Source organism: Colias eurytheme, chromosome 21 (genome assembly GCF_061535395.1).
Source record: "Colias eurytheme isolate Ceu_HAF_F1 chromosome 21, ilColEury1 Martin Lab GWU primary, whole genome shotgun sequence".
NCBI lineage: Eukaryota > Metazoa > Arthropoda > Insecta > Lepidoptera > Pieridae > Colias > Colias eurytheme.
Genome location: NC_143000.1, coordinates 4561103 through 4586894, shown reverse-complemented (window position 1 = coordinate 4586894; position 25792 = coordinate 4561103). Strand labels below are relative to the sequence as shown.

General features: G+C 31.7%; 2 protein-coding genes across 2 annotated transcripts; both read right to left on the bottom strand.

The window, feature by feature from the left end:
- Window positions 1-1063: 1063 nt before the first annotated feature.
- Window positions 1064-5850, bottom strand: LOC149899064 (uncharacterized). The gene is made up of 6 exons (XM_090114572.1): window positions 5629-5850; window positions 4601-4757; window positions 3097-3214; window positions 2382-2516; window positions 1838-2051; window positions 1064-1357 (listed from the first exon to the last, which is right to left on the bottom strand). The coding sequence occupies exons 1-6, from the start codon at window positions 5789-5791 to the stop codon at window positions 1203-1205; spliced, it is 942 nt and encodes a 313-aa protein (XP_089970698.1). The 5' UTR covers window positions 5792-5850; the 3' UTR covers window positions 1064-1202.
- Window positions 5851-19711: 13861 nt separating this feature from the next.
- On the bottom strand, window positions 19712-23807 carry LOC149899063 (uncharacterized). Its single transcript, XM_090114143.1, has 6 exons — window positions 23645-23807; window positions 23137-23293; window positions 21702-21816; window positions 20895-21029; window positions 20217-20430; window positions 19712-19866 (listed from the first exon to the last, which is right to left on the bottom strand). The coding sequence occupies exons 1-6, from the start codon at window positions 23805-23807 to the stop codon at window positions 19712-19714; spliced, it is 939 nt and encodes a 312-aa protein (XP_089970269.1).
- Window positions 23808-25792: the final 1985 nt, after the last annotated feature.

Here is a 25792-nt window from a genome sequence, read left to right as displayed (position 1 = left end):
GTGGCGTAGAAAATGTTTTGAAACGATATTGTTTAGGTATGAAAGGTTAATCAAAATCCAAGTTTTCGACCTTGACGGACCCAGGCGCTAGCCGCCATCTTGAATTAAAGGTGCTAAAATTAGGTATATTTTAAATAACTTCTCAATTGTTTACTAAATCACAAAAGTGTCTATGAGGGGTTCAAAGAAGACAAAATTACCTACATTTTTTTCATACATGATTATTCTGTAAGTCTTAAAGGTAAAAAGTTACAAGCGACGGAAATAATAATATTTACAGAAATCATATAATTTTAATTTTGTTTAAAAATTGTACAGCTATCATTTTTTAATTCTCTTTGATGGCCCGGGCTGGTTAATGATGGCTTCTTCATTATCGTCGCTGAAATTTTCTGTTTCATTGTCTGTATTTTTAGTTTCCAACCATGAAATTTCGTCATCATGACCAGAAGAAATCGAAGACGCTGGAGCACGCTTTCTAGTAACTTTTTACGGAGGGGACATGGATAAGGAATCCTTAGAAGATATCCGATATGAACGATTCGTAAAGTTATCAATAAAAAGTAAATTTAATCGACGAAATTTCATGGTTGGAAACTAAAAATACAGACAATGAAACAGAAAATTTCAGCGACGATAATGAAGAAGCCACTATTAACCAGCCCGGGCCATCAAAAAGGATAAAAAAAGATTGCTGCACAATTTTTAAACAAAATTAAAATTATATGATTTCTGTAAATATTATTATTTCCGTCGCTTGTAACTTTTTACCTTTAAGACTTACAGAATAATCATGTATGAAAAAAATGTAGGTAATTTTGTCTTCTTTGAACCCCTCATAGACACTTTTGTGATTTAGTAAACAATTGAGAAGTTATTTAAAATATACCTAATTTTAGCACCTTTAATTCAAGATGGCGGCTAGCGCCTGGGTCCGTCAAGGTCGAAAACTTGGATTTTTATTAACCTTTCATACCTAAACAATATTGTTTCAAAAAATTTTCTACGCCACCTTTTGTAGAGCAGAGGCTTTTATATTTCCCCACAGACTGGACTATCGTTAAATTGTATTTATAAGTTAAAAAAATATATTACAGTGTACGATATATTACATTTTTTCTTCTCCTTAATATATTCCTATTTTAATAACACCAATAGAAAGTACTTTGTGAACCACAATTTCATAATACACTTATATCTGATTAATCGACACTAAGTACTCTGAATGTGCCTGGCAATCCCGCGTATTCTTCACTAAATTTATTTGATGGCCGCTTGGATTCGTCCGTGGAAGCTGAATTCATTTCGCGAAGATATTGCCTGAATCCTTGATTTGATAATTCATCTACCCAATCATCTGGAACATATTTAAAAGATAATATCTTAAATTACAAAAATATTAAACTCTTTGTAATAGTAGATGAAACTACTATTACATAACGGTATTGAGGTTGAAAACTATCTTTTTAATACAGAATTAACGAGCAGAGGTTTACAAGCAAAAAGTTTAGAAAGCTTGCTCTCGCAGATCTCAAGAAAATCAACCTATAAATACGTTTGGCCTGGAATAGATTGGGCCCTTTTCCATATTATATGAATACCATTAAACCATAAAAATATGTTGGCTTGTTGATTCAGTATTCAATTCCGATAAAATTTATTTTAAGCACTTTTGGTACAGTGTTTTTTGCCATTTTAGTGTATCTTAATAGATACATATTTGACTCATCACAAACTAGATGTCGTTATTAGTACCATTAGTAACATTTATTACACATTTTATTTTATATGCAATCAATAGCTATAAATATATTTTATAGAAATACTCTGTACTTACCATGTATTTCCTTAACAGATTTTTCATAACCCCCAAAATCATTTGGTATAACTTCTTTTCCCAGTACATCATGTAGTTCGTCCCAGGACTTGTGCAATTTGATTCGATCCACGATTTTTGGTTTGAGTATTTGTTTCAATAAAGCAACAAAGGTATCTATGAGCTTTGAAGTGCTGATAATATGAATGGCTATTATTTTCATGCCGTATGCTTCCTGAAATTATTGAATATTTTCTAATGAATCCCTCTCTCTCTCTCTGTAATAATGTGTACTACGAATATGTGTACTATGTCTGTCTGTCGCTTTTTCACGCCTAAACCACTGAACTGATTTAGATGAAATTTGGTACTTGTATAATTTGAAACCTGAGGTAGGTCGATATAGGATAATTTTTATCTCAGGATTCCTCCGGGTACGAGAAGTATGTGGGTTTGTGTTTGATTACAACGGCGAAGCCAGAGGCGGAATGTTTTATAAAAACTTGTTTCACCAAATATTAATACGTACAGTTAATCATATAATTATCCAATATACAATACATACCATATAAAGATTAAAACTTTGTCTGAATTCAATAACGCTTAATTTGTTTATCAGATCTAAAACATTAATGTTCAAAAAGTCAATAACTAGATGATATCCAAATGCAAAATCACATTGCTTGATGTACTCCGCTATCTGAAAATAAATAAGGCATTCATTTTAAGAAAATAATTAGGTTAGTAATAAGTAAGTTAATATCCTACTATGCTACTGTGTGTGTTTGTTACTCTTTCACGAAAATAGTACAACCTAGTACATTACAATGAAATTTAGCACACATATAGAGGGTAACTAGTAACGGAAAGCTAATCCATACTAATATTATAAATGCGAAAGTAACTCTGTCTGTCTGTCTGTTACTCAATCACGCCTTAACTACTGAACCAATTTGCATGAAATTTGGTATAGAGATATTTTGATACCCGAGAAAGGATATAGGATAGGTTTTATCCCGGAAATCCTACGGGAACGGGTTTTTCTTTGAAAACGCGGGCGAAGCCGCGGGCGGTAAGCTAGTTTACAATAATTATCAAACAATTTGTCTGTTCGAGCATTTTTCTATTTAAAATCACTCACCATAATATAGTATCCATGCTGTACGAACCGCCTAATTATGATTTAACTTCGCCTTAATTCATTGTAAGCATTTTATATATAAATTTTATGCATCCATTCGACACTTTCGTTAATATACATAATATATTAAAATACTTACGATATAAGAATATTTAAAGTTGCTGGACATCTGAGATGCGTCTTTAATATTATCCCACGCTTTGTATAAGAAGACTCTATGATGATTTTTTGTTAATTTTGGCAGAATAACCTGAGAACTGAATGGAATAAAAAGTATTGTTGTTCACAGTTGTTCGAATAATAAATATATCATTATCATATTATCTAGTTAAATATTAGGGCCGATTTTTCAATGCTTGGATAAAACTTATTCGTCGAATCATCACTACATAGTATAAACAAAGTCGCTTTCTCTGTCCCTATGTCCCTTTGTACGTTTACATCTTTGAAACTACGCAACGGATTTTGATGCGGTTTTTTTAATAGATAGAGTGATTCAAGAGGAAGGTTTATATGTATAATAACTTCCATTAAATAGTGGAGAAGTAGTAGTATTTTTGAGGTTTGTGACGTAAATAATTACATTTTATTCCGCTTACATTGCAAACGCAGGCTGAACCCTACGAGTTTTATCAAAATAATGTACTAAGTATTGTACACATTGAAAAGGTCTACAGAAAAACCCGCGTTGGTATATGTCTATCTCATAAGGATAACCCACAATAACATTTTTTACGACAAATAATGGTTAATTTTCGAAGCGATTTTAACCAATACAGCATTAATCCTTAACGAATTAAATACCTTGAATACATTGTTCATTTAATATAGATCTATATGGCCCTTTACACCGTATGATTTAAGTGAATAATTTCGAAGATAATACAGATTTAAAAATTGCGGGACGTAGCGTTTGCGACGGTACCGGCCGGCCGCCATTGCACCCGTGCGAAGCCGGGGCGGGTCGCTAGTAAAGTATAAAACTACAATTTTTTAAAACGTATTCTAATTGCCCGTATTTGACAGTTTACGTGACATTTTAATATTATAGTGTAATTATTTATTGGACGGATAAGTTTTATCCAAGCATTGAAAAATCGGCCCTAAAGATACTCAATGAAATGAAAAAAATATTGGCACAATTGCCGAACTAATAAGTTAATGGATGGATTTGAAGATGTAAGTTATCAATAATTTAGATTCGATTTTATGCGTCTAATAATAATCTTACGTAAATGTGTTCAGCTTTCACAGCACAATTACATAACAGGTTTTGATGAATGTTAGCGAAAGAAGAAGCTGATAGTTTCTTAGATAGACAATAGATAATTCTCATTATTTGACATGATTAGCATTAACTTTGCAAAATCATGCCTTGCCTTGAAATAAGTGATCTTATATCTATATATAAATATAAATACATAAATAAATAATAAATAAAGGATTTATTTTGACAAAATATTATTACTTACAAAGCTATGTACACTGACTCTTAGACTAGAAGAGATAAAGCTAAGAGGTCCAAATGCAATGCCAATTGTTACAAAAAATCGAATATATTGCTGTTAATTGTATTATATCACTCAATAATATAATGTAGTAGTAATATAATTTAATAGTAATAGTAATAGTGACATGCTTACACAGCTTCAAATGCATGTTTGAAGTCTTTCTTAATGTCCCAGTCTTGGAAACTTTCCGGTAATAGAGTTCGGTATGTGCACATTTTGTCCAATTGTTTTTTGGCCCGTTCCGTTGACCCCTTTGAGGTGAGTATAGTCATCTTTATGTACGCATCACCTGAATGTAACGATCTTTTATATAAAGTTAGATGAAAGAGATTTGAATAAGTTTTATCTGGGCACTATTATTATATGAACAATGAAATTAAGGTAGATCTTGTAGACACTTTTTGAAGACTGGAAAATGGTATTACATCTCAAAAGATCGATTATTAATAAGTATTTACATCCTCTGCTAGACAATATTTTTTATATCTCCTTGTCAAGATTTGAATCATTGTGATTATTATATATTTTATAATGCTTCTTTATCAATTTAACTACTACCTTCTTGGGTAATAATTACATTCTAATCAGATTCAATTATGCGAAGTGAAGAAAACAACAATGTAATAATTAAAATAATGAAAAAACAATGTGCAATTTGCATTTTAGTAAATTATTCACAATTACTCTTTTGCATAGTTATTTTTAATGATATTCACGTGATAAAATATGTAATATTGAATTAGAATAAAAAGTTGTTTTTAATTTTCGGTGTCATCCATGTTTGAGTAATAATTTTTATTTGTACTTATATAATTTTAATCTATATATTATGAATATAGAAATAACTTATTTTGAACATAACTATAATATTATACATTTAATATAGTTCAATATATTATAAAACATAAGGTATATAATATAAGGTTATTAATAAATACACAGCAACTAAATAGAATGTGAAATGAATATGCGATATATATATGACTAGGTAATAATATAAAAAAATATTATTAAAAACACTTTGATTATCGTCACGAAGAAAGAAATAATACGCATATGCGTCACCATCAATCACACTGTTAGGTACCGTTATAAAACGGTACTGCAAGCAAAATGCAAATGCAACAGAATCTAAATTATTAAAGTTGTTTATCACTCACTGAAATCCTTTCTTCTAAAATGTGGCTGCTCTTGAATCCAATTCCTCAATAATTTCACCACTTGATCGATCTCCCCGGGTTTCGACAAGTTAACCCTTTCACACGCAACCTTCACAGAATCGGAATGTAGGAATAAAATTTGCTTTCTAGCCTCGTAATCCATGATCAAAGTTGTGGAGATGTGCGTTTCTAATGGCCAAATAAGATACACTGATTCATAACTTCGTAGCCGCTTGAGAACCAAAATAAACAAAAAAACTCGTTCCTCGACTCATGATTACATATAACAGTACATAATAACATAGATTTCGTTGCATGCAGTGTATCAAAAATGTTCTCAATAACAGAATTGATAGTGCTTTAAAAATTTGAAAACTTTACCGATGAATACTTATAAATAAATTAAAAAAATACTTTAATACTTGGTGTTTAAAAATAGCTAAAAATGTTAATGTACAATTGATAAAAATGTTAATATTGTGTTATTTTTAGCTTTTGTATAACGACTGACATTTAAACTGAAAGTGGAACTCAATAACTATTTGTATTTAAGTGTACTTACAAGTATTACTATTACAGTATTGCTGTGGTTAGTTAAATGAACTAAGTGAGTACCTAGTAAACTAAATGATATAGAAAACTACCAGACGTTAAATTCTGCCCTATTGCCTTTTTCATGTTTTATCTCGATAAACCTTCCGGGTGTAATATGATCATCATTTCTATCCCTTGTTGAAAATTATTCTACCTTTACTTTACTTCACTACCTTTAACTCATTATTTTTGCTCTTATATCGTTCTAGATAGGTCACCTGGTGGTTTAAATGACCACCAGTTGACCTATAAACATAACCACCAAATATAATAACAAATAATAACCACCTTTTCAACATAGGCCTGTAGTCTATCGGCACACAAGCGCTCTTTTAGATATAATTCTTTAATTTATTTAAAAAAAAAAATGGTTGTATTTAAAGAAAATAAAGCTTAATTTTTTTTTAACTATAACATACTGGATTTGCGCCCGCGGCGTCGCCCGCGTTTTCAAAGAAAAACCCGCATAGTTCCTGCTCCTGTCGGATTTCCGGGATAAAAAATCTTATTCTGGTCCTTCAGCTACCTACATACCAAATTTCATAGTAATTGGTTGTGGTTTAGTCAGTAGTACCTACTTGCGTGACAGAGAAACAATCATCCATCCATACTTACAAAATTTCGCATTTATAATATTAATAGGATTTTATTTTTATTCATCTTTATGGATATGTTAATAATATGTTAATCTAGGTTTATTTCTGATGTATTAAAATCTTTGTTTATGACCTGATTAGGTAAGTAGATCATAAAAACTATTTATTATGTATTTTATGACAATATTAAATCAAAACTTAATAGCTTTTTCTACCATATTACAATTAATTAGCAATAACGTCAATTTTCATCTTATATATTGTAATTTTATTTCAAAGTTCCTATAAATAGCTAAAAATGAAACCAATTTTATTCGTATACCTACTTATAGGTATCGCATTCATATAAATAGGGACTTAAAGTTAAAAAAAAATATAAAAATAATTGACTGGCCGAGTTTTTATTACTTACAATGAAAATGTTTAAAAATGTGTTGAATAAATCAATATAGATTTCAGATGAATCGAATATTATTATTATATTAATTAATTATGATACTTGCGTTGTTCTATGATACTTTGAACAAAAAAATATTATAAGAACTGTGAAAACGGAGACTTTTTATACATACAAGCAATGGCTGTCGTATTTGTCCTTCATTGAGACCTCAAAGTCCGTTAATATTTTTTTACAATGTACCTTCATTAACATAATATTGTATGGTTTGACGTATTTATTACTTAACTAGCTTCCGCCCACGACTTTGTACGTGCATCCCCGTTTTTCCCCGTTCCCGCAAGAATTTCGGGAAATCCTTTCTTAGCGGATGCCTACGTCCTTACATCAACCTGCATGCCAAATTTCAGCCCGATACGTCCAGTAGTTTGGGCTGTGCGTTGATAGATCACTATATCAGTCACCTTTGAGTTTTATATATATAGATATAGATATGGATTAGTACTTTGAAGGAGTTGAGTAAAACAAATGCGTAATAAAATTCTTCAAAACCCATATACTTAGGAAAGACATTTCCATCCATAAAAATATAAGTTTCTAAATTATTGAATACATTATATTCACTCAATAATATTTTAATTTATTCCTGATTCTATGAAAAAGGATTAGTTACTGTTCATCGGTCTAAACCACAGTACATATTACAATTTTATTGTAATACTGTGGTCTAAACTATGATATGGCCGCAACGACCTTATGTAAATAATTTTTAATAGGAATTTAAATCGGTCAGATAAATATTCGAAACACTATGCAAACTTAATTGCATTTGCTATGACTCATCTAACGTCATCCAGATAAACTATTAAACATCTAAAAAAAAAAATTTCTTTATTTGTTTCAAAAATATAATAAAATATTAACATAGGTCTAAAAAAAATAAGCTATTCTATTACCTATTCATTACATGAATAAATTCAGTGCTTTCAGCTTACTAAAAAATTTTTAATGCAGTTTTTTTAATCTCATTAGTTATTATACATTATAATTATGTACAATAATTTTTATTTTGCACGAAAGTTTAGGTAAAAAATATAAGAATTACATAGAAACATGTGTTTACTAATGATTCATTTCCTACTTTGTTTTCAAAGTTTCCATGCTATTGCAATGTGAAATTTATTAATATATGCGCTTTTATGTTATGTACTTACATTACACAAAAAATACCACTGTTATTTTTAGACTTTTAATACTTATAGTAAACTAGCTTTCCACCCGCAGCTTCGCCCACGGAGTCAAAGAAAAACCCGCATAGTTCCCGTTCCCGTGGGATTTCTGGGATAAAACCTATCCTATTTCCCGGAGTAAAAAGTAGCCTATGTCCTTTCTCGGGTATCAAAATATCTCCATACCAAATTTCATGCAAATTGGTTCAGTAGTTTAGGCGTGATTGAGTAACAGACAGACAGACAGAGTTACTTTCGCATTTATAATATTAGTATGGATGTTTAAATGTTGTGTAATATAAGTTATAAAATATAATAAATAAGCACTCCAAATCTTACCCAGTAAACTACATATTATTTTCTGTTTTGCCCGCATACATTTATAAATAACTTTTAAATGAGGAAATAATAAAATACAAAAATATTTCGTAGCTATTAATAATTTTATGGTTCACTTCTTTCCTTAGGTAATTAAAATGTCAATTTCAAACTGTAAAATACTTATAAATCGACAATTAGAACTCTGGAAGTTAAGTAAAGAGTTACATTTAACCCATTGAATAGTTCGGTAACATCCCAGACTCTATATAATATTATGTGTCTTTCTAAAACACACAGCGTTGGTGAAGAAAGCTGTCTATGAATCCTATATATCTCTATGAAAAAGGGTCACCTTACCGAATATCGATGGATCTTTCACCTCACTAGCAAGAGCGCGTCCCTAGTATGTCATCTGTCATCGCCAATTTGACATCACCTTTGAAGCACTGTCATCTGCCTCTGCCGGCATAGCGTTTATGAATTCGTGCGCAATAACATCGCGCAGAATATAATTAGTATTTATCTCTAGTAAAAGTGATCAGATTAAGTTACTTTTACCTGAATAAAACACATAAAGCGTTAAATTTTAGTAGTAATTGGTTTAGGAACGGAATTAGTTCCAATATGAAACACAAAAGACCACGTTGTCGGAAGAAAATTCGAAAACCGGTGCTTTGGTATGTATAATAGTGGCGGGAACTCTTTTTCGTCCTCGGAGGACGAGAGAAGCAATGGTTCGTCACTGCCCAAGAGACCGGGAGACGAGAAATTCCGTAAGTACAATCAGACTTGTCATAACATGTCCGGACTCGTGCATAGAATTCCATGCAACACGTGGTATACATATTTTCACAGTATTTGACACAAATACATCAATATTTAGATGTAGGTAATTAATAATAAAACACAATGCATGCCTATAGTGAGATCGCTATATTATCATCGGGTTTATTTATCATACACAGGCACATTGGTTACTGTGTCAAGTATTGCTTTTAACCAGAATTGTGAGATATCGTTAGGCTATCTAGGTAGAAGGTACTTAGGTTTATGGAATCGACCGTGATCCCCTATGACTAACGAGCCCCAGCAGCAGGTAGTGAGGTATCTCAATCACTTTGACCATTCAATTGTAACTACCTCAACAAAAGTGAGTACCTACTACTTAGTGCCCACTACTACACAATTAGTTCAAAACAATTAAGAGGTACTTATATTTTAGATAGTTATAGAGAAATTGTTAATTAACTATTATAATATAATTTACATATCTATCATGTATCAAACATGTCACATATAGATTTTACATTACTTAAGATATGATATAGAATGTATAATGTGAACAACGGTCTCACACAATTTTCAGTATGAGGTACTGATTACTACAAGTTGAGATTACCTAGTTTATGGTAAATAATTCTTAACCCTTAACTAGAGTCGTGAACAATTGTTACGTGTGTATAGTCGTGGGTCCATTAGACCCATGTATTTTTAAATGGTCATAATTACTTATTTATGCATTTATTTATGTAAATTTAAATAAAATATGATATTTTAGTTTATGAAGAATATATATTATAAAAATCAACAATTAGAACTTTTATTTACTTAACATAATTTCACTTATAAAATCAGTCGTTGTTTTCTTATACAACAAAAAGGCGTCTTACAAAAATTAAAAATCTCAACAAAATTTTTATTTTTTTTAAATCAATTTTTTTTATCTAACTAAAAAAAGTATGTTGCTTCCTAGAAAAAGCAATAACAAACTAAAAACTCTTATATATAAAAAAATAGCAATCCCTAATTACGTGCAAGATTTACAAATTATATTTGCACAAGTCATGCATATGGGCTCCCTGCATTTAGTGCACAAATGTACAGTTTTTGCTCTTTTGCCAGGCAAACAGAATGAACATCGCTTCCTTTTATTTCTATCTAACAACAAAATCTACATCATCATGGGAAAACTCATTATCTGATTTAGTTTCTGCAATACGGGTAGGTGTTGAGTTTTCATCGGAGTCTTCATCATTTCTTAACAATTCTTCATTCAACCATTGTTCTAACATCTCTTCGTTATCAACACATACACTTCTGGGATTCTACATAGCGATAAACTAAATAAAAATACAATAATAAATTTAATAACGAAAATAAAAAAGATACGTATCTATAGTCGTGGGTCCAGTGGACCCCTGTAAAGGTCAGTACCTACCTAAGGAGTACCGAGCCGAACACGTCTGTCTCACAGGATACGCTCCTGCGTACTATAGGAAGGTACTGAGTAGTGGGAGGTTCTGCGGTTAGTGCCGTGGAGTAAACGAGACTTTAAAAACTCAACCTGGGTCCATTGGACCCACGACTCTAGTTAAGGGTTAACATAAAGAGCGTGTTTTCATAGTCAATTGATACCAGAATAAGCTTTGATTCTATGGGTACTTATTTGAATAAGTATTGAAAAATCATAAGAAATAGACATTGCACATTAGGAGATGTAGATATGTTTATATACGTTATCATCATCAAGGACCCATATTTACCATATCCCCGAACAGTTGAATGATATCATTCTTGCTTATAATGTTACCGATGATAATGATGTTTATCTAGTTCCTTTCTTACTTAAGTGAAAGAGCTTGCCTTAAAATTAAAACTCAGGCGTGATAAAATTTTTATAATATCAACAGTAAAGTAACCAAAATCTTTGTATTTTTTATTTATATCTTCTACAAAAATATGTACTGAAAATATGTACAAGGCGTCCTTAGCCATGATTAGCTTAGTATGGTTATGCTGAAAGAACTGAGTGTCCAGAAAGACACAGAAAAATATATGCCATACTTACATTCAGATATGCTTCTGGCAATAAGAGCTGATGGCTCCGCCAGGTTGATATTCAATCTGAGACACCTAAACACCTAGGTATTAACCAGGTAATTTTGATACATATCACAGGTTATAACGGTAATTAAATTTTTACAAAGCCAGGATTGGCTTGTAAAATTAGACATCATTGGTAACAGTAATGAGATTCTTCCAAGGCCAGGATTGGCTTGTACAATCAGGCATCATTGGCCTATTTTCTGCCTGCATATTGCAGCCATTTCAAATGGTCGCGGAGACCCTACAAGCTAGAGGTGCCCTCTTTCTGTTTTATTTAAGCTATTAAGTTTGGTCTATTGAGACCGTTACAAAATTAACTTCACAGGTCTTGTAGACTGTGAGGATTTTGGAAAAGCTTGATTGGCACTACAGCCACATAAAGTCCATTGCCTTCTGGTTTAGTTGGACAATTATCTTTTGGGTCTACCATGACTAATCCAATTTAACTTCACAGGTCGCGGAGACCATGGAGGTTTTGGTAAAGCCTGATGGGCAGAACTATTCCAATTCAACTTCACAGGTCGCGAAGACCATGGAGATATTGGTAAAGATTGATTGGCACTCCAATCACAAGAAGGGCCACAGCCCTCTGATTTAGTTAGACTATCAGGATTATTCTAATAATTTAACTTCACAGGTCTCGGAGACCATGGAGATTTTAGTAAAGCCACAGAATGAGCCACAGCCTTCTAGTTAGACAATTATCTTTTTGTCTACAAGGATTGTTCCAATCAACTTTACAGGTCCCGGAGACCATAGAGATTTTGGGAAAGCAGGTTTGGCACATCAATTACAAAATGTACATTGTAAACCTGGATACTTGTGCCTCATGTGTGATAGTATAGAAATGTCTGTGTTATTGCTAGTCCCAAAAGCTTCAAAGATAGAGCATACTGTGGTAGTCATTAAGAGGACCATGTCTTGCACTAAATAAGAGTTGCAGACAGTTCTAGACATCTAACACTGAGAGGACTGTACAGTTGTCGCCTCCAGGTATTTCTCTAGAGTTTCGCGCACAGCAGACCAAGAGAGAAAGGCTTTCCCTCTACATGCTACACAAGACTTACGAGCTGTGGAAAAGACAACATACAAAGAAATGTCATAGTCTTTGTAAAAGAACAAGTTTGTCACTTCCTAACTACAGATACCGCGGATGCGGGCTGAGTAGGACATCTGAACAGTACTTACCTGTCAGAGAAATGGAGAGGGAAGCAGGGGACTTGGCCTTAGAATTTCTGACTTATATGTAGTGTACCATAGGTATGCAATAAAAATGCTTCTGAGTAGATTGAAAGGGGCGCACATCCTGTAGCCCAAGCAACCAATCAGACTTTGGTCGCCCACATACAAAGGTTGCTAACTCTCTTAGCCCTCACAACTGAGTAACTGTACCTAGATGAGAAGTTGAGAATAACTCTTGGCACGCTTCCAGGACGCCTAAATGGCTTTTGATTTAGATTGCCTCTCAAGAAATCTACCTGTACCGGAGTGGCTTCTCCTACCTTGTACAACAGGAAATATATTTCGGAGGCTCCTGATATGGTCCATTCCGCTATCCAAAGAGGTGCTTTAGTGCCAGGGCATATTTGCCAAAGCCTGCTTCGAATTATGCGACATCTGCAGTCGTTGATGGAGCTGACGCCTAGGCTGAATATTCCCTTCCAAGGATAATCCTCCAAGTGTACTAGCGCACCTCGCACCCCGGGACCCGGGCAGATACATAGCACCCAAGGGTGGCTTATGGTTAACATAATAAATAATAATAATATACGGGCATTTCTCCGCAACTCGATGTCAAGCGCCTAAAGATGGCTTATGGTTATATATGGTTATTGACCCGGAAGTCAGGAGCACTCAGACCATTGGTGAATGGCCTTACCCCCCAACTGCTCAGTCAGAAAAGGGGGGGGGGGGAGAAAAAAGCCCATTGTAGAGCAAAGGAGACAGAGCAGTTAGGTAGTGGTGCCCCTCCACAGTGCCAACATATGATCCTCCAAGCAGGAGGTGACTTTCATAATGCAAAAAAAAAAAAAAAAAGAATGCATGTAATCTAGTACACAGAGATTCTATTTAGCTAATTAAATTAAATTAATTAATTTTAATTAGCCTAGGTCTATCATAAGCAAGCTGACCCTATTCTCTCAGGAGCTCTTATGCTATTACTGGGGTCAGGCCGAGAAGCTCATGACATGAACATGACTTCTGAAGATCTCAAAATAGAGTTTTTTATCGCAGCAAAATAAGATTATAACCTGACCTGAATTTGGATATAAAATGGATACAACAACATATTATCCATCAGGGGTCGGTTGTGAGGACAACCAGACACATAAATATGCCCAGTGACCCATGTGGAAAGGTTGGTTCAAGTAACAAAGGACTGATTTTCAGTCTTAAAAGTAGATAATTGATTCTTATCTATAGAGGGGCGGACCCTTTAAGCTTGCAACACAAACCTTTATGTCTGGCTAGATAAGGTCCTTCCAGATCTTAAAGACAGTAGCAACCCTGTCCAGCAGTGGCTTCAAGAAGGTGGTAAGGGCACCAACCTGTTGAGGCAATGGAAGGACCATACAGTCCTTTATAAAGTTTTTACTGTCAATCAGTCAATTTAGCCAGTGCCAGTGAGTCTGGTTTACTTTAAGGTAACCTTAAACTGTTTAATTAATTATTTAATTAATTGTAATTGATTTAAGATCCAAGTAATGATCAATGTGTAACAAACATGCTTAAAGCTTAAGGTACAGTTGTGTTAACATAACAACTATAATACCAAGTTATTTTATATACAGATGTTATTTACTGTAGTATTTAGCCTTAGAGGCCCCATTGTTTATCCTTGATGACATTGATCTTCCTTTGAGTTATAATTTTTAAAATGTTATTTTTATCTTATTATTTGAACTTTGATTTGTTTCAAAGATACAGAGAAATAATAAATCAGTTCTTAGGTTCTAAGACTTAGTTCATTAGTATTGGCTTATGATTATCTGAGGAGAATAATTTAAAATTTAGAGGATATATGGTTAGTTCTTACATGAAAGAAAAACAATTTTTGTTGTTGCTACATAACCCCCTTGTATTGTTTTTTAGAATTTAAAATATAACTTTATTTTACAATACAAGAGGTTCATTTAACATTCTGAAAGGAATGAAATATAAGTTGTTAATACTCTTAGGTATTACAATATTAACAAGATAATTTATTTTCAACATAGCGTTTGTATGTCTTTCTTCACCAGCAGATATCAAACACATCTTCACCAACGCTGTGTGTTTTAGAAAGACACATAATATTGATGTTTTGCATTAAAACAAAACATGTATTATGTGTCGAATAAAACACACAGCGTTGCAGTTTACTGCTTGCTGATGAAGATGCTATGCCGGCAGAGGCAGATGACAGCGCTTCAAAGGTGATGTCAAATTGGCGATGACAGATGACATACTAGGGACGCGCTCTTGCTAGTGAGGTGAAAGATCCATCGATATTCGGTAAGGTGACCCTTTTTCATAGAGATATATAGGATTCATAGACAGCTTTCTTCACCAACGCTGTGTGTTTTATTCGACACATAATACATGTTTTGTTTTAATGCAAAACATCAATATTATGTTCTTGTACTGGGATTAGAATCTACATCTTTCACAAAATGTTAAATGAGTCATTAGTGGTAGTAAAAGTAAAAATATTCAGTATCTTATATTAAACATTTATTTCCTTATATATTAAATGTCAAATTCAATTAAAACCTAATCGACATTAAAACTCTAAGTGCCCGGTTTGCCAGCATAATCTTCATTGAACTTATACGTTGGTCGATTATCACTTATAATACCACAAGAGCTTCAAGGCTTCTTTTGCAGGGAACCTTGAGGGAAATGCCAGATAATTTTGAAGCTCGTGTGGTATTCGGGGGATTATTTTTCCGTCCCAAATGTCAGCCAATAATTTCACAATTGAATTCAACCTGTCAGTTTGACGTCAACTACCAGAGAAAATTTTCAAAAAATTATCAGTATAATACCATGTAGGTTGTACCACGTGACGTCGAATGGTGCAATTGTATTGGTCGATATTTGGGTCGGAAAAATAATCAAACAAACACGGGGATTATAACCTTCTGCCGCTGTCATTTCATGGTTATTTTTACTGGTAGCATGGTAGGTAATAATTGAAAATTTATTCATTAGGTAAATACTTCCATAAAGTGTTAGCTAATAATAATAAACTGATATGAATAAAGGTCAAAGATCTTTTGTTAGTATGTATTTAGGTACATTATTTTTGCTTGTTTTTGTATTTATTCTGGCTCTACCAGGGTAAAGTCGAGCCTATTATTGCTACTCTAATATTACCGCTTATTTTACTTTATAAAAAATATACACTATTCACCATGTTCAATAAAATAAGTTTAAATATTTTATTAAGGTTTGTAGATACTTACCATTATTTCTAATATTTCCCCACATTTTATTTATGAATACCCTGTGATGGGTTAAATTGGGTAGAATAATTGGTGTTCTGAAATAATAAATAGGTATACTAATATTCGGACTCCGTTACAATAGAGTTCAATAGACGATTGATTTTCTTAACGAGTATGAAGCTTGTATTAAGTGTAACTTATTTATTTGGTACAAAAATTTTCCTATGAGTGATGTATATTATTTTATCATTTAACCATGTTTCAGATATTTTTTCCGATATAAATAATTGTTATTTTATATTATTTTCATCTGTTTGTTTTCGTTCTAGCAGAGGACATACCTATTGTTATGAAAAATCTACGAATCTACGAATTTAACAAGAAATAATTTAACAGGAAATCATTTAACAGGAAATTAATATGTTTTTAAAGATAAATATAAATCAATTAATGTTTGTACAAAACTAGAGTGAACACTTACTACTTATAATTCAACTATGATATGATAAATAATACTTACACAACTTCAAACATTTTTTTTAAAAATCGTTTTTAACATCGTAGCATTGAAAATATTGTGACATTAACGTTTTGTAAGTGTAAATGTTGTCTATTAGCTTTTTAGCACGTTCAATCGATCCCCTAGTTTGTACGATGGTCATTTCTAGATATCGTTTACCTAAAATGTAGACAAAAAACTATGTAATTGCTCAGAATTTTCTTATTTTTGATTTTTGATGTGTTCAATAATATTACGAAATAATCTTATGAATTAATAAATCACTTATAGATACATAAAAAAAAATATTTCAATTTTAAACGTAAATTGCATATTATGTTTCTAAAATTAAAGGACAAGTTTGTAATAAGCACAAGAACCAGTATCTTCATCTGCTGTTTATCCTCCTAGATTTCCGCCCGCAGCTTTGCCCGAGTTTTCAAATAAAAATCCAAAGTTCTCGTTCCTATGGGATTTCTGGGATAAAAATCCTATATCATATTATTATGGGTCTTCAGCTATCTACCAATTCATTGTAATTGATTCAGTAGTTTTTATGTGATAGAATAACAAACCACCCACCCATCTATCCAGCCATCCATCCATCCATCCTAAAAACTTTCGCGTTCATAATATTAGTAGGATAAGGTACTAAACAAGATTACTCACTAGGGTCTTTCTTTTAGAAATGTGGTTGTTGTTGAATCCAATCTCGTAACATTTCAACTACATTATCCATTTTTCCAGGCTGCACCAAATTTATTCCTTGCTTCGCTACTTCTATAGAATCATGGCGGAGTTTTAACACCGAATTTTTTGGAACAAAATCCATAATATTATGCTATTTTCTACTAGTATAATTAATATTAGGTAGGTATATATTGTATGCGTATTAAACGTTATAATTCAAGTACTGAAATAAAACTAGAATAAACAAAATTTATCGTATTTATACTATCCAAAAGTAATGATAATTGGGTATTTCCTGTGCACATAAAAATACAAAATAAATATATTTTTCTTCCTCATGTACTCACTAAGTTATCACAAAAAAATCATATCAATAGGCCACGTTTCCAAGTATTTACATTAATTTGAAAGTGAACCGTGGGTGCCAGAATGTTTCCCTACGAAAAGAAGAAACAACGATTCGACATTTAGAGGGTGAATTTCCAAATTTTTTATGAGACCAGGATAATTTTTTGTCACGATTTGTGATTATGGACGTTACCCGGGTTCACCATGTTTATGCTGAAACCAAGAAACAATCAATGGCCTGGATGCAAGCTTCCAAAGTGACGATGAAGAAATTCAAAGTGAAAATTAGTGGGATAGATTAAAGCGGTAGTTTTTTGGGACGCTGAAGGAATAATTATGGTGGGATATTTTAAGAAGGTAGCCACTATATTGGGCTCTTACTACACATATCAAATTAAAAGATTGCGGTAGGTTAGTGAGGAAAAGAGACATTAGAGGCAAAATGCGGGCTTGAATGCTTTTTCACCCAGACAACGCACCAGATCACAAAGCGTCAGTTGCAATGGCTGCCATTCAAAAATCGGCATTCCAAATGCTTGAACACCCACCCTGTTTGTTAGATCTAGCTCCTAGTTATTTCTATCTCTCTCCTCGGCACAAGAAACACCTTCGAGGCAAGAAATTTTAAGACGATAGCGAAGTGATGGCCGCAGTAGAGGAGTTTTTGTGGATGAAGTCAAAGTTTTTTTTTTTTAAGTTTAAGAAAAAAAATATCGAAGTATATTATCTAGTTAGAAGACTATCTAGAGGAATACATAATAATTTTAACTGTAATGACCTTGTTTAATATTGATTATCATTACTTTTGGATCAACCCATGTAAAGTAGACTGTACCTTGGAATCTTTAGTGGTTTATAATTTATATGAAGTACTTTCGCGTGGGGAAAAAATGATTTATAAGCATTGAGATAATATTAATAGGAGACGACACCGCCTACATCACTTATGTTCCACTCAACATACGTCATGTGACGTATGTTGAGCGGTATTTTTTAATGGTTTTAAAGTGAAACGCATCAAACATGCCTTCGTGTGTGTTACGATATTGCACAAATAATACAAATAATACGGAAAAGTGCAAAGGAATAACTTTCATCGTTAAGTACCTAACTAAATAATAATTTTTAAAACTTAGTTAAGTAGAGCAAAAAAATGGCGCACAGATTTTATTCGTGGTGTCTCCTCCATACGTAGTAATATTATCTCAATGTTTATAAGCATAATATTTTCATAAACAAAACATGAACAAAACAATAAAAACAAATGTGGGAACGCATATTTAATAAACTTATTACGTAGGTATTAAGCTTGTGATTTATTGTCATGTATGGATAATTGAGTGATGACGTAGGTAAGTGGCAAAAATTTTTAAAATAAAAAGTAATGGTGATTGATTTCTTTTAGGGTTTTATGAGAAGCTCAAGACTTATTAGGCAAAAAATGAAAGATCTTTAATTTATCTAAATCAAAATAAAGTGATAATATATCGTTTTCAATATTTCATACCATTTTTGTTATAGGTACTCTTAATTTACTTAAATACTTTTGCAAAAATATTTTTTATGTAGAAATGCAAGAGAAATGCATATACGTAGGTAAATTATGAATAATATATTTGATTGCAAAGTTTTCAAGCAGATTGGTTCAGATAGATAACAGTTAACACATAGATATTTTGTTATACATAAATAAAACACAAAGCAATCAAATAGAGTATTGGTTTACAAATCATTATTATAATCATAAAAAAACACCCACATAAATTGGTCAGATAGTCTTCTCTTTCTATCACAAAATAATTTAACAATATCAAAGAAAATTTAATTAATTGGGAAATCGAGAATATTACGTTCAACTCATATGGCATATTATCTAAGACATCAACAAATACCTAGATAACTATTTAATAATATAAGTAGTATTAAGTAATTTTTGTACTATGTATAATAATATAGTACCTACTTTTAAGTATGAATTTTGAATATTATTTACCATGGTATAAACTATAAGTAAATCATTAGTTATATTTCACTAAAACCTCTATTAAAATATACCTAAACTAATAAAACCAGTACAAATAATGTTTCTTAATTTAATCGACGGTTAAAAGTTTAAATGTGCCAGGCATTCCAGCATATTCCTCATTGAATTTGTAAGAGGGTCTGCAAGTCTCGTCCGTCCCGGTTGAATTTATATCCCGTAGATATTGCTGGAAATCTTCATTGGTTAACTCTTCTAGCCAATCATCTGTGTATAAAAAAAAACAGATCATTTTTTATGTACAATTTAAGATGTAATCGATGTAAAATTTATATAGATTCAGAAGCACTTTCTAGTGTAATATTTTAATTGTGTGGAAAAATAGAACGACATATTATGTATTCATCAATAATTCATATTATTTATTAAGAAATATACGTTTGTGAATTGAAAATTACCTTCCTATTCCTGGAATAGAGACAAATTAAAACTGAGATTAGTTTTTGAATGACACTGGCAGCAAAATAGTATTAATAGATGAACTCCAAATATTAAACAACCTTGAACAAAACAAAACTCTATGACAAATATTACTATATTTAACTCAGAATACCTACCATGTAGTTCTTGCTCCGACCTCTCATTACCACCAAAATCAACAGGCAGAATGTCCTTATCAATGATATCATGTACTTCGTCCCAGGACTTCATGATTTTGATACGATCTATAAGTTTCGGCTTCATGACTTGTTTTAGCAGATTGATCAAGGTATCTACCAGTTTGGACGTCGTTATGAAATACATGCCCTTAAATCTTAACCCGTGTCCTTCCTAGAACAATATTGGTCAATATAGGAAGTAGGTGATTGATTAGAAGATGTGATGGCTTAGTACTTAAGAATCTGATATAGCTTATAGGAATAAGCAAGCTTTGTGGTTTATGTTAAGTATCTTATTTTCGAGGTTACATTTAATTATAAATCACTAGTAGCAGAGTTCATAAAGAACAAACTTATGTATATGGTAAGTGATAAATGAACATGAAAGGAAAATTGTAAGAATTTTAATATTTTTGCCTTCTTGAAATCTTCTTGAATCTATATAATGAAATATATTAAAAAAAAAGACTTCACTGGTACAGTGGTACTTCTTAATATGGCTAGGTATAGGTATTATATCAAGAAATTTAACGTTAAGCGCGATTTCAAACTTACACTAGCGTTATCTTCTATTAAGTATTCTGTGCTAAAGTCCAAATTCACAGTGTATTAATTATTAAAATTGCGAATACTCACAAAATATACCGTAAAAGCTTGTCTCAAATCCATAAGATTGAGTTTTGTTAATACATTCGTCATGTTGACATCAGTCAAATCAAAAATACAAATATATTCGCGAACAAAGTCGCATTGTCTCATGTAATCACCGAGCTGAAATAAAATAAAAAAATATTAAAATAGTAGTACTGTATTAGCTTCACATGGCATATAAAAATATGGTAAATATTTTTTATATTAAAAAAAAAGTAACGAATTAAAAAAAACGTTCAACGAATTAAAAAAAAAGTTAGGTAGCCCATTTATCGCGGAAGGATAGGCTTTATAACATCATCACGCTTAGACCAACAGGAGTGGAGCAATGCGGGTAAAGCCGCGGGGCAAATCTAGTTTATGAACTCAGTGCGATGAAGGTGTATTTTTCTAGGAAAATATTATTTTTACATTTTGTCGCGTAGTTTTAGAGTTTAATTGATCGAAACAACATTTTTTGCTCATTGCTAAATATAGAATTAATACTGATTAATGTTCTTTAATTGCTAATTATCTTTGTTTTTTACTTGGATATATTACTTACTACGATTATATTTTTGAAATTATGATTAAACTAATAACCTACCTATAATATTATACAAAGTCACTGTCGCTGTCTGTCCGTCCCTATGTACCTACCTATGCCTAAATCTTAAAACCTACGCAACCTTAGATCATTACTTAATGATCTAATAATAGATAGAGTGATTCAAGAGGAATGTTTTAGTACACAATTTTTTAAGTTTTCTACAAGGCAGGCGAAGCCGCAAGCTGGTATATTATAATACTCACCACAACTGAATATTTGAGTGCGTCAGAAATATGTGAAGATTCCATAGCCCCGTAAACTTTGACCGTTATCAATCTACAGTGATCTTCCGTTAATTGCGGTAATATAAGTGGTTTCCTGAAAAAAATACCATTTAATTATAGAAAGACAAATAAATCCAGTTCAAAACATTCTCAAAAGGATATTTCTCCTTTATTCCAAATTGAAGCATTATCTACCTAGTGATGAAAAAAAGAGCACACGTGTCAGAAGTGAAACTTGCACTTTGGCAAGATTTGAAGAAGTTACTAAAATCGTCGCCTTACTCCATGACGTGACGGTATTGCCAAGACGCGACCTAGAAATTTTACTCTCAACGTGCCTAAAGAAGTTTCACTTCAAAAAATCTTCTGAAGTGAAGTAATTTGTTGGTTGATTTTAATGTCAGTGGGAAATAACTTTGGTATGCATTTTACAACCGCTTCAGTTGGATTTTCTTTGAGAGCAAGGAGTGCTTTGTACGAGACCGACCGTTTTATTCAGAAGAATTTCTCGGAAATAGAATATAATAATTTGGAAAATCCAAAAGTGCACGCCTCATAATTTTTTTTTAATAAATATTTATTAATTATTATTTTTGTTTATTTAATAACAATTAAACCACATCGAATCAGACCCTGAAAAATGAAAGGGTTCTATTCCTGAGCATACTCAAGCGTAAGAGAAAAAAAAAGACTCGATTAGTAAAGTATTTCGGTCGCTATCGTGTTAACAAGAAAAAGGATCCGCACATACAGACACACGGACGTCCAAGACAGAACTTTTTTAAACTGTTTTTTAACTAGTTTAAATAACAAAAATGACATCAAAAATATCATGAACGTTAAAAATAGTGTTTTTTCTTAATATGTGTGTGTATGTATTATCTTACAAGTGCAATGTATGATACATAAAGACATTTTAAGTTTGAAAAATCAGATGTTTTGCGCGAAGTGACAGTAGTACCCACCTCAACGCTTCGCTTATGAGGCGTGCAATAGGATATTATGCGGAGGGTCATAACATCACAAACTAAATACACTATAAAGATGGATATTTGGAAATGTCTCTTAGCTACCTATAATACCAAATTAATAGTATCGTCATCGTTAAATAAATAATATTAGTAAATTACTCCACATCAAAACATCATTATGTAGATAGGATAATTATTTTACAGTTCTTCAATAAAATTAAAAAATCCGCTAATGATTCCATTTCGTGCAGCCCTTAATGGCGTAAAGACTTGCCAAGATACAAATCGTTCAATCTACGCGCATACAGTAGTCTATTAAAAATAAATTTAATACCTACACATATACACTTCAAAAATATGTAGGTACATATTATCATTTAGTCCATGCAGACGAAGTCGCAGGCAGAAAGCTAGCTTACAAAATATTAATTAAATACACATACATAAGTTGAAACACGTGAGCAAAGTCTTCCTTCACGTTATTACAACGGAAACTCTCTGGAAGCAAGGAGCGTAGAGTGCACAACTTGTCAAGTTTCTGTTTCGCGTTCTCAACTGATCCTTTTGCGACGATAATTGAAGAACGCAGAAAGTTGTCAGCTGTAATCAAAGTTAAATAGATAGTGCAATGGTCATAGAAGAGTAATGCTATGTACGTAGTAGAAACCTAAAACTAATATAATGTTTATTTGCTCTAAAAGGCAGGTAGTAATTTTCCAAAGTATGTCCTACTAACTAAGAAAAATACTTCGAAATAAAGAGGTTGAATACTGCGTGTGTATTCAGTGTCCGAACTAAATTTTCTATAAATAAAATGAATTAGTCAGTATAAGGTTTTTGGATTGGTGACTTAAGACAATGATATAGGATAAGACTCAATAGGAAAGCTTTATACGAACTAAGTTGCGAAAAATTTCCAGTAAAAGAAAATAAACAATAAACATAACTCACAAAAGTCTTTTCTCTTAAAATGGGGTTGCTTTGCGATCCAATCCCGTAACATTCTGATAGCATCTTCCATTTCACCTGGCTTGCTTAAATTAATACTTTTATAAACATAATCGACAGTATCTGGTCGTAAATGTATAATATTTTTCTTTGGTTTATACTCCATTTTGATTTTGATTGCCTTCTCTTATCGATGTTTGATATAATACTGAATAAGAATTTACTAAAAGTACATATAAGCGGTCGCTTAAATGCAAAAAGTTCCGCATTCATTTTTTATATTATTTCGAGTTTTGCTTAACATAATATTATGATCGTATGAAATGTGAGAAATAAATGGTTAAGAGCGTTCTTCGTCCTGCAAAAATGAAGGTTTCGTAATTTCTTAATTGTAATTTATTAACGAAATTAGTATTATAATGTGTTTTTTACCTCACCTACTATTATAATAAAAAAGCTTGATTTAGCATGACACTGAAAAGATCGCAATTGCTAGCTTCAGTTGGAATTTACTAATTCGTTACAACTAAGATGAAACGAAAATTTTGGATTTCGTATTTCATTAAGAAACTCTTTCGAATTTAAAAATACATATATACAAAACGTTCGTTTAAGAATTCAAGGTTTAAGTTTTTTATAGAGTACGTAATATTTTAGTGACATAAAGAATTGATCAGAGATCAATGAACTATGTATTTTACTTAAAGGATTTTTCCAGACTCGATATAAATTTTCAATTTGTCCCTTTTTTAACTTAAACTTCCCCAGTTATTAAAACAATAGAGCTTTTTAATAAGTCTCATTTTTTTTTCAAAATCGAATCAGGAAACAAACATTTTTTTTTATGTTAATGTATACATTTTCAACGTTAGTTTTAACTTTTTTTTCTTCTAATAATGAGAATTTTATACGCGTTTTTTATATTTTATGTATGATTATTCTATCGATTAATCAGATTTTTTGTTTCATTATTTTGTAAATGATTTTTTATAATTCCTTACGATGAGATTCCTTAAAACCATTGTTTTCAGTCTATCCAGTGCAAAAAAAGTTTATAGTTTGAGTACTAAAGTTCAACGACTTGCAATTTAAAAAGTCATATATTGGTTATTCAATTGACACAAGGTCCTATCAATCTTGACTGTCAATTTACAAAATCTAGGTGAAGGCAAGATCTCTTTATAGTACGTTTAAATTTATACTTGCATACAAAATATGTATAAGTACTTAATTTCTTCGTCGAATATATGCCTGTAGAATCTACGTAAACCTTGAGAACTATAACTAACCTTTGGAATATTATAGAGGCATTGGAATCTTCAATAATTATGGCATTTTAAATTCATTTAATCGCCATTGGCTGAAGGTAGACAGGGTTGCCAATTTTAGTTAACCATCAAAACCGACCCCTTAATATAAACTTTGTATTTGAAGGATCTCTAGAGGGTGTATGATGGCAGTATTTTCATTGAATATTATTCATGAAAAAAATTTCTAATTTGAAATAATTTTTTGTTTATTATTGGTAATATTTTCCGTTACCAACCCTAGCAAATTCGAGTTTAATACAAAATAGACCTTTATATAATTGATCATGGTCAATTCCATGTTATTCTTGAATAAAATTCAACAGAAATTTAAGATTGTTGGTTAGTTTCCGCACAATCAACAAAAAAACCGTTATTTTAACGATGACTGAGCAAATTATAAGGCCAATATCCTTTCACTGGGTTTCTATTTCCTATGATTACTTTCTTGGTATTTTTAATATTATCTGAGGACGTTAAAAAATGTTTAAACTGTTGTTTAGTATTTGAACAGTTTTCCTTATTATTTTTTAGCAGTTGCAATAATTGTTTTTAATGTATCTTCTACAATGTTAAGATCTTAAAATAAACATAATATCTACTTATTCGATGATTTTTTTTTTCAATATTTTGGCGTGTATTAATAAATGTAATTCCCATTGATATTCACTATGAAAACTTAAAACATATGATTTTAACAACAGCGAACATATTAACAATCCGGTTCTAAATATTTATGATGCAACAATTTTTTAATACGTTCTCGTTCTTTTATCTCCCGCTTTCGCTTTCTGAATTGCTTTCTTTCTAAATATTTAAGTATTAAACTATACTTCGATGTAAT

Bases quoted from the DNA above. Each gene is read 5' to 3' on its own strand.
- LOC149899064 (XM_090114572.1), bottom strand. From the start codon at position 5,791: ATGGATTACGAGGCTAGAAAGCAAATTTTATTCCTACATTCCGATTCT. The intron at 3,215-4,600 runs GTAAGCATGTCA...TATTCCATTCAG, and splicing joins AAACATGCATTTGAAGCTGT to TTCTCAGGTTATTCTGCCAA. The intron at 2,052-2,381 runs GTATGTATTGTA...CAATAATTTCAG, and splicing joins AAAGTTTTAATCTTTATATG to GAAGCATACGGCATGAAAAT.
- LOC149899063 (XM_090114143.1), bottom strand. From the start codon at position 23,807: ATGGAGTATAAACCAAAGAAAAATATTATACATTTACGACCAGATACT. The intron at 23,294-23,644 runs GTGAGTTATGTT...CTTTGATTACAG, and splicing joins TTTTAAGAGAAAAGACTTTT to CTGACAACTTTCTGCGTTCT. The intron at 19,867-20,216 runs GTAGGTATTCTG...TTTTATACACAG, and splicing joins GTCGGAGCAAGAACTACATG to ATGATTGGCTAGAAGAGTTA.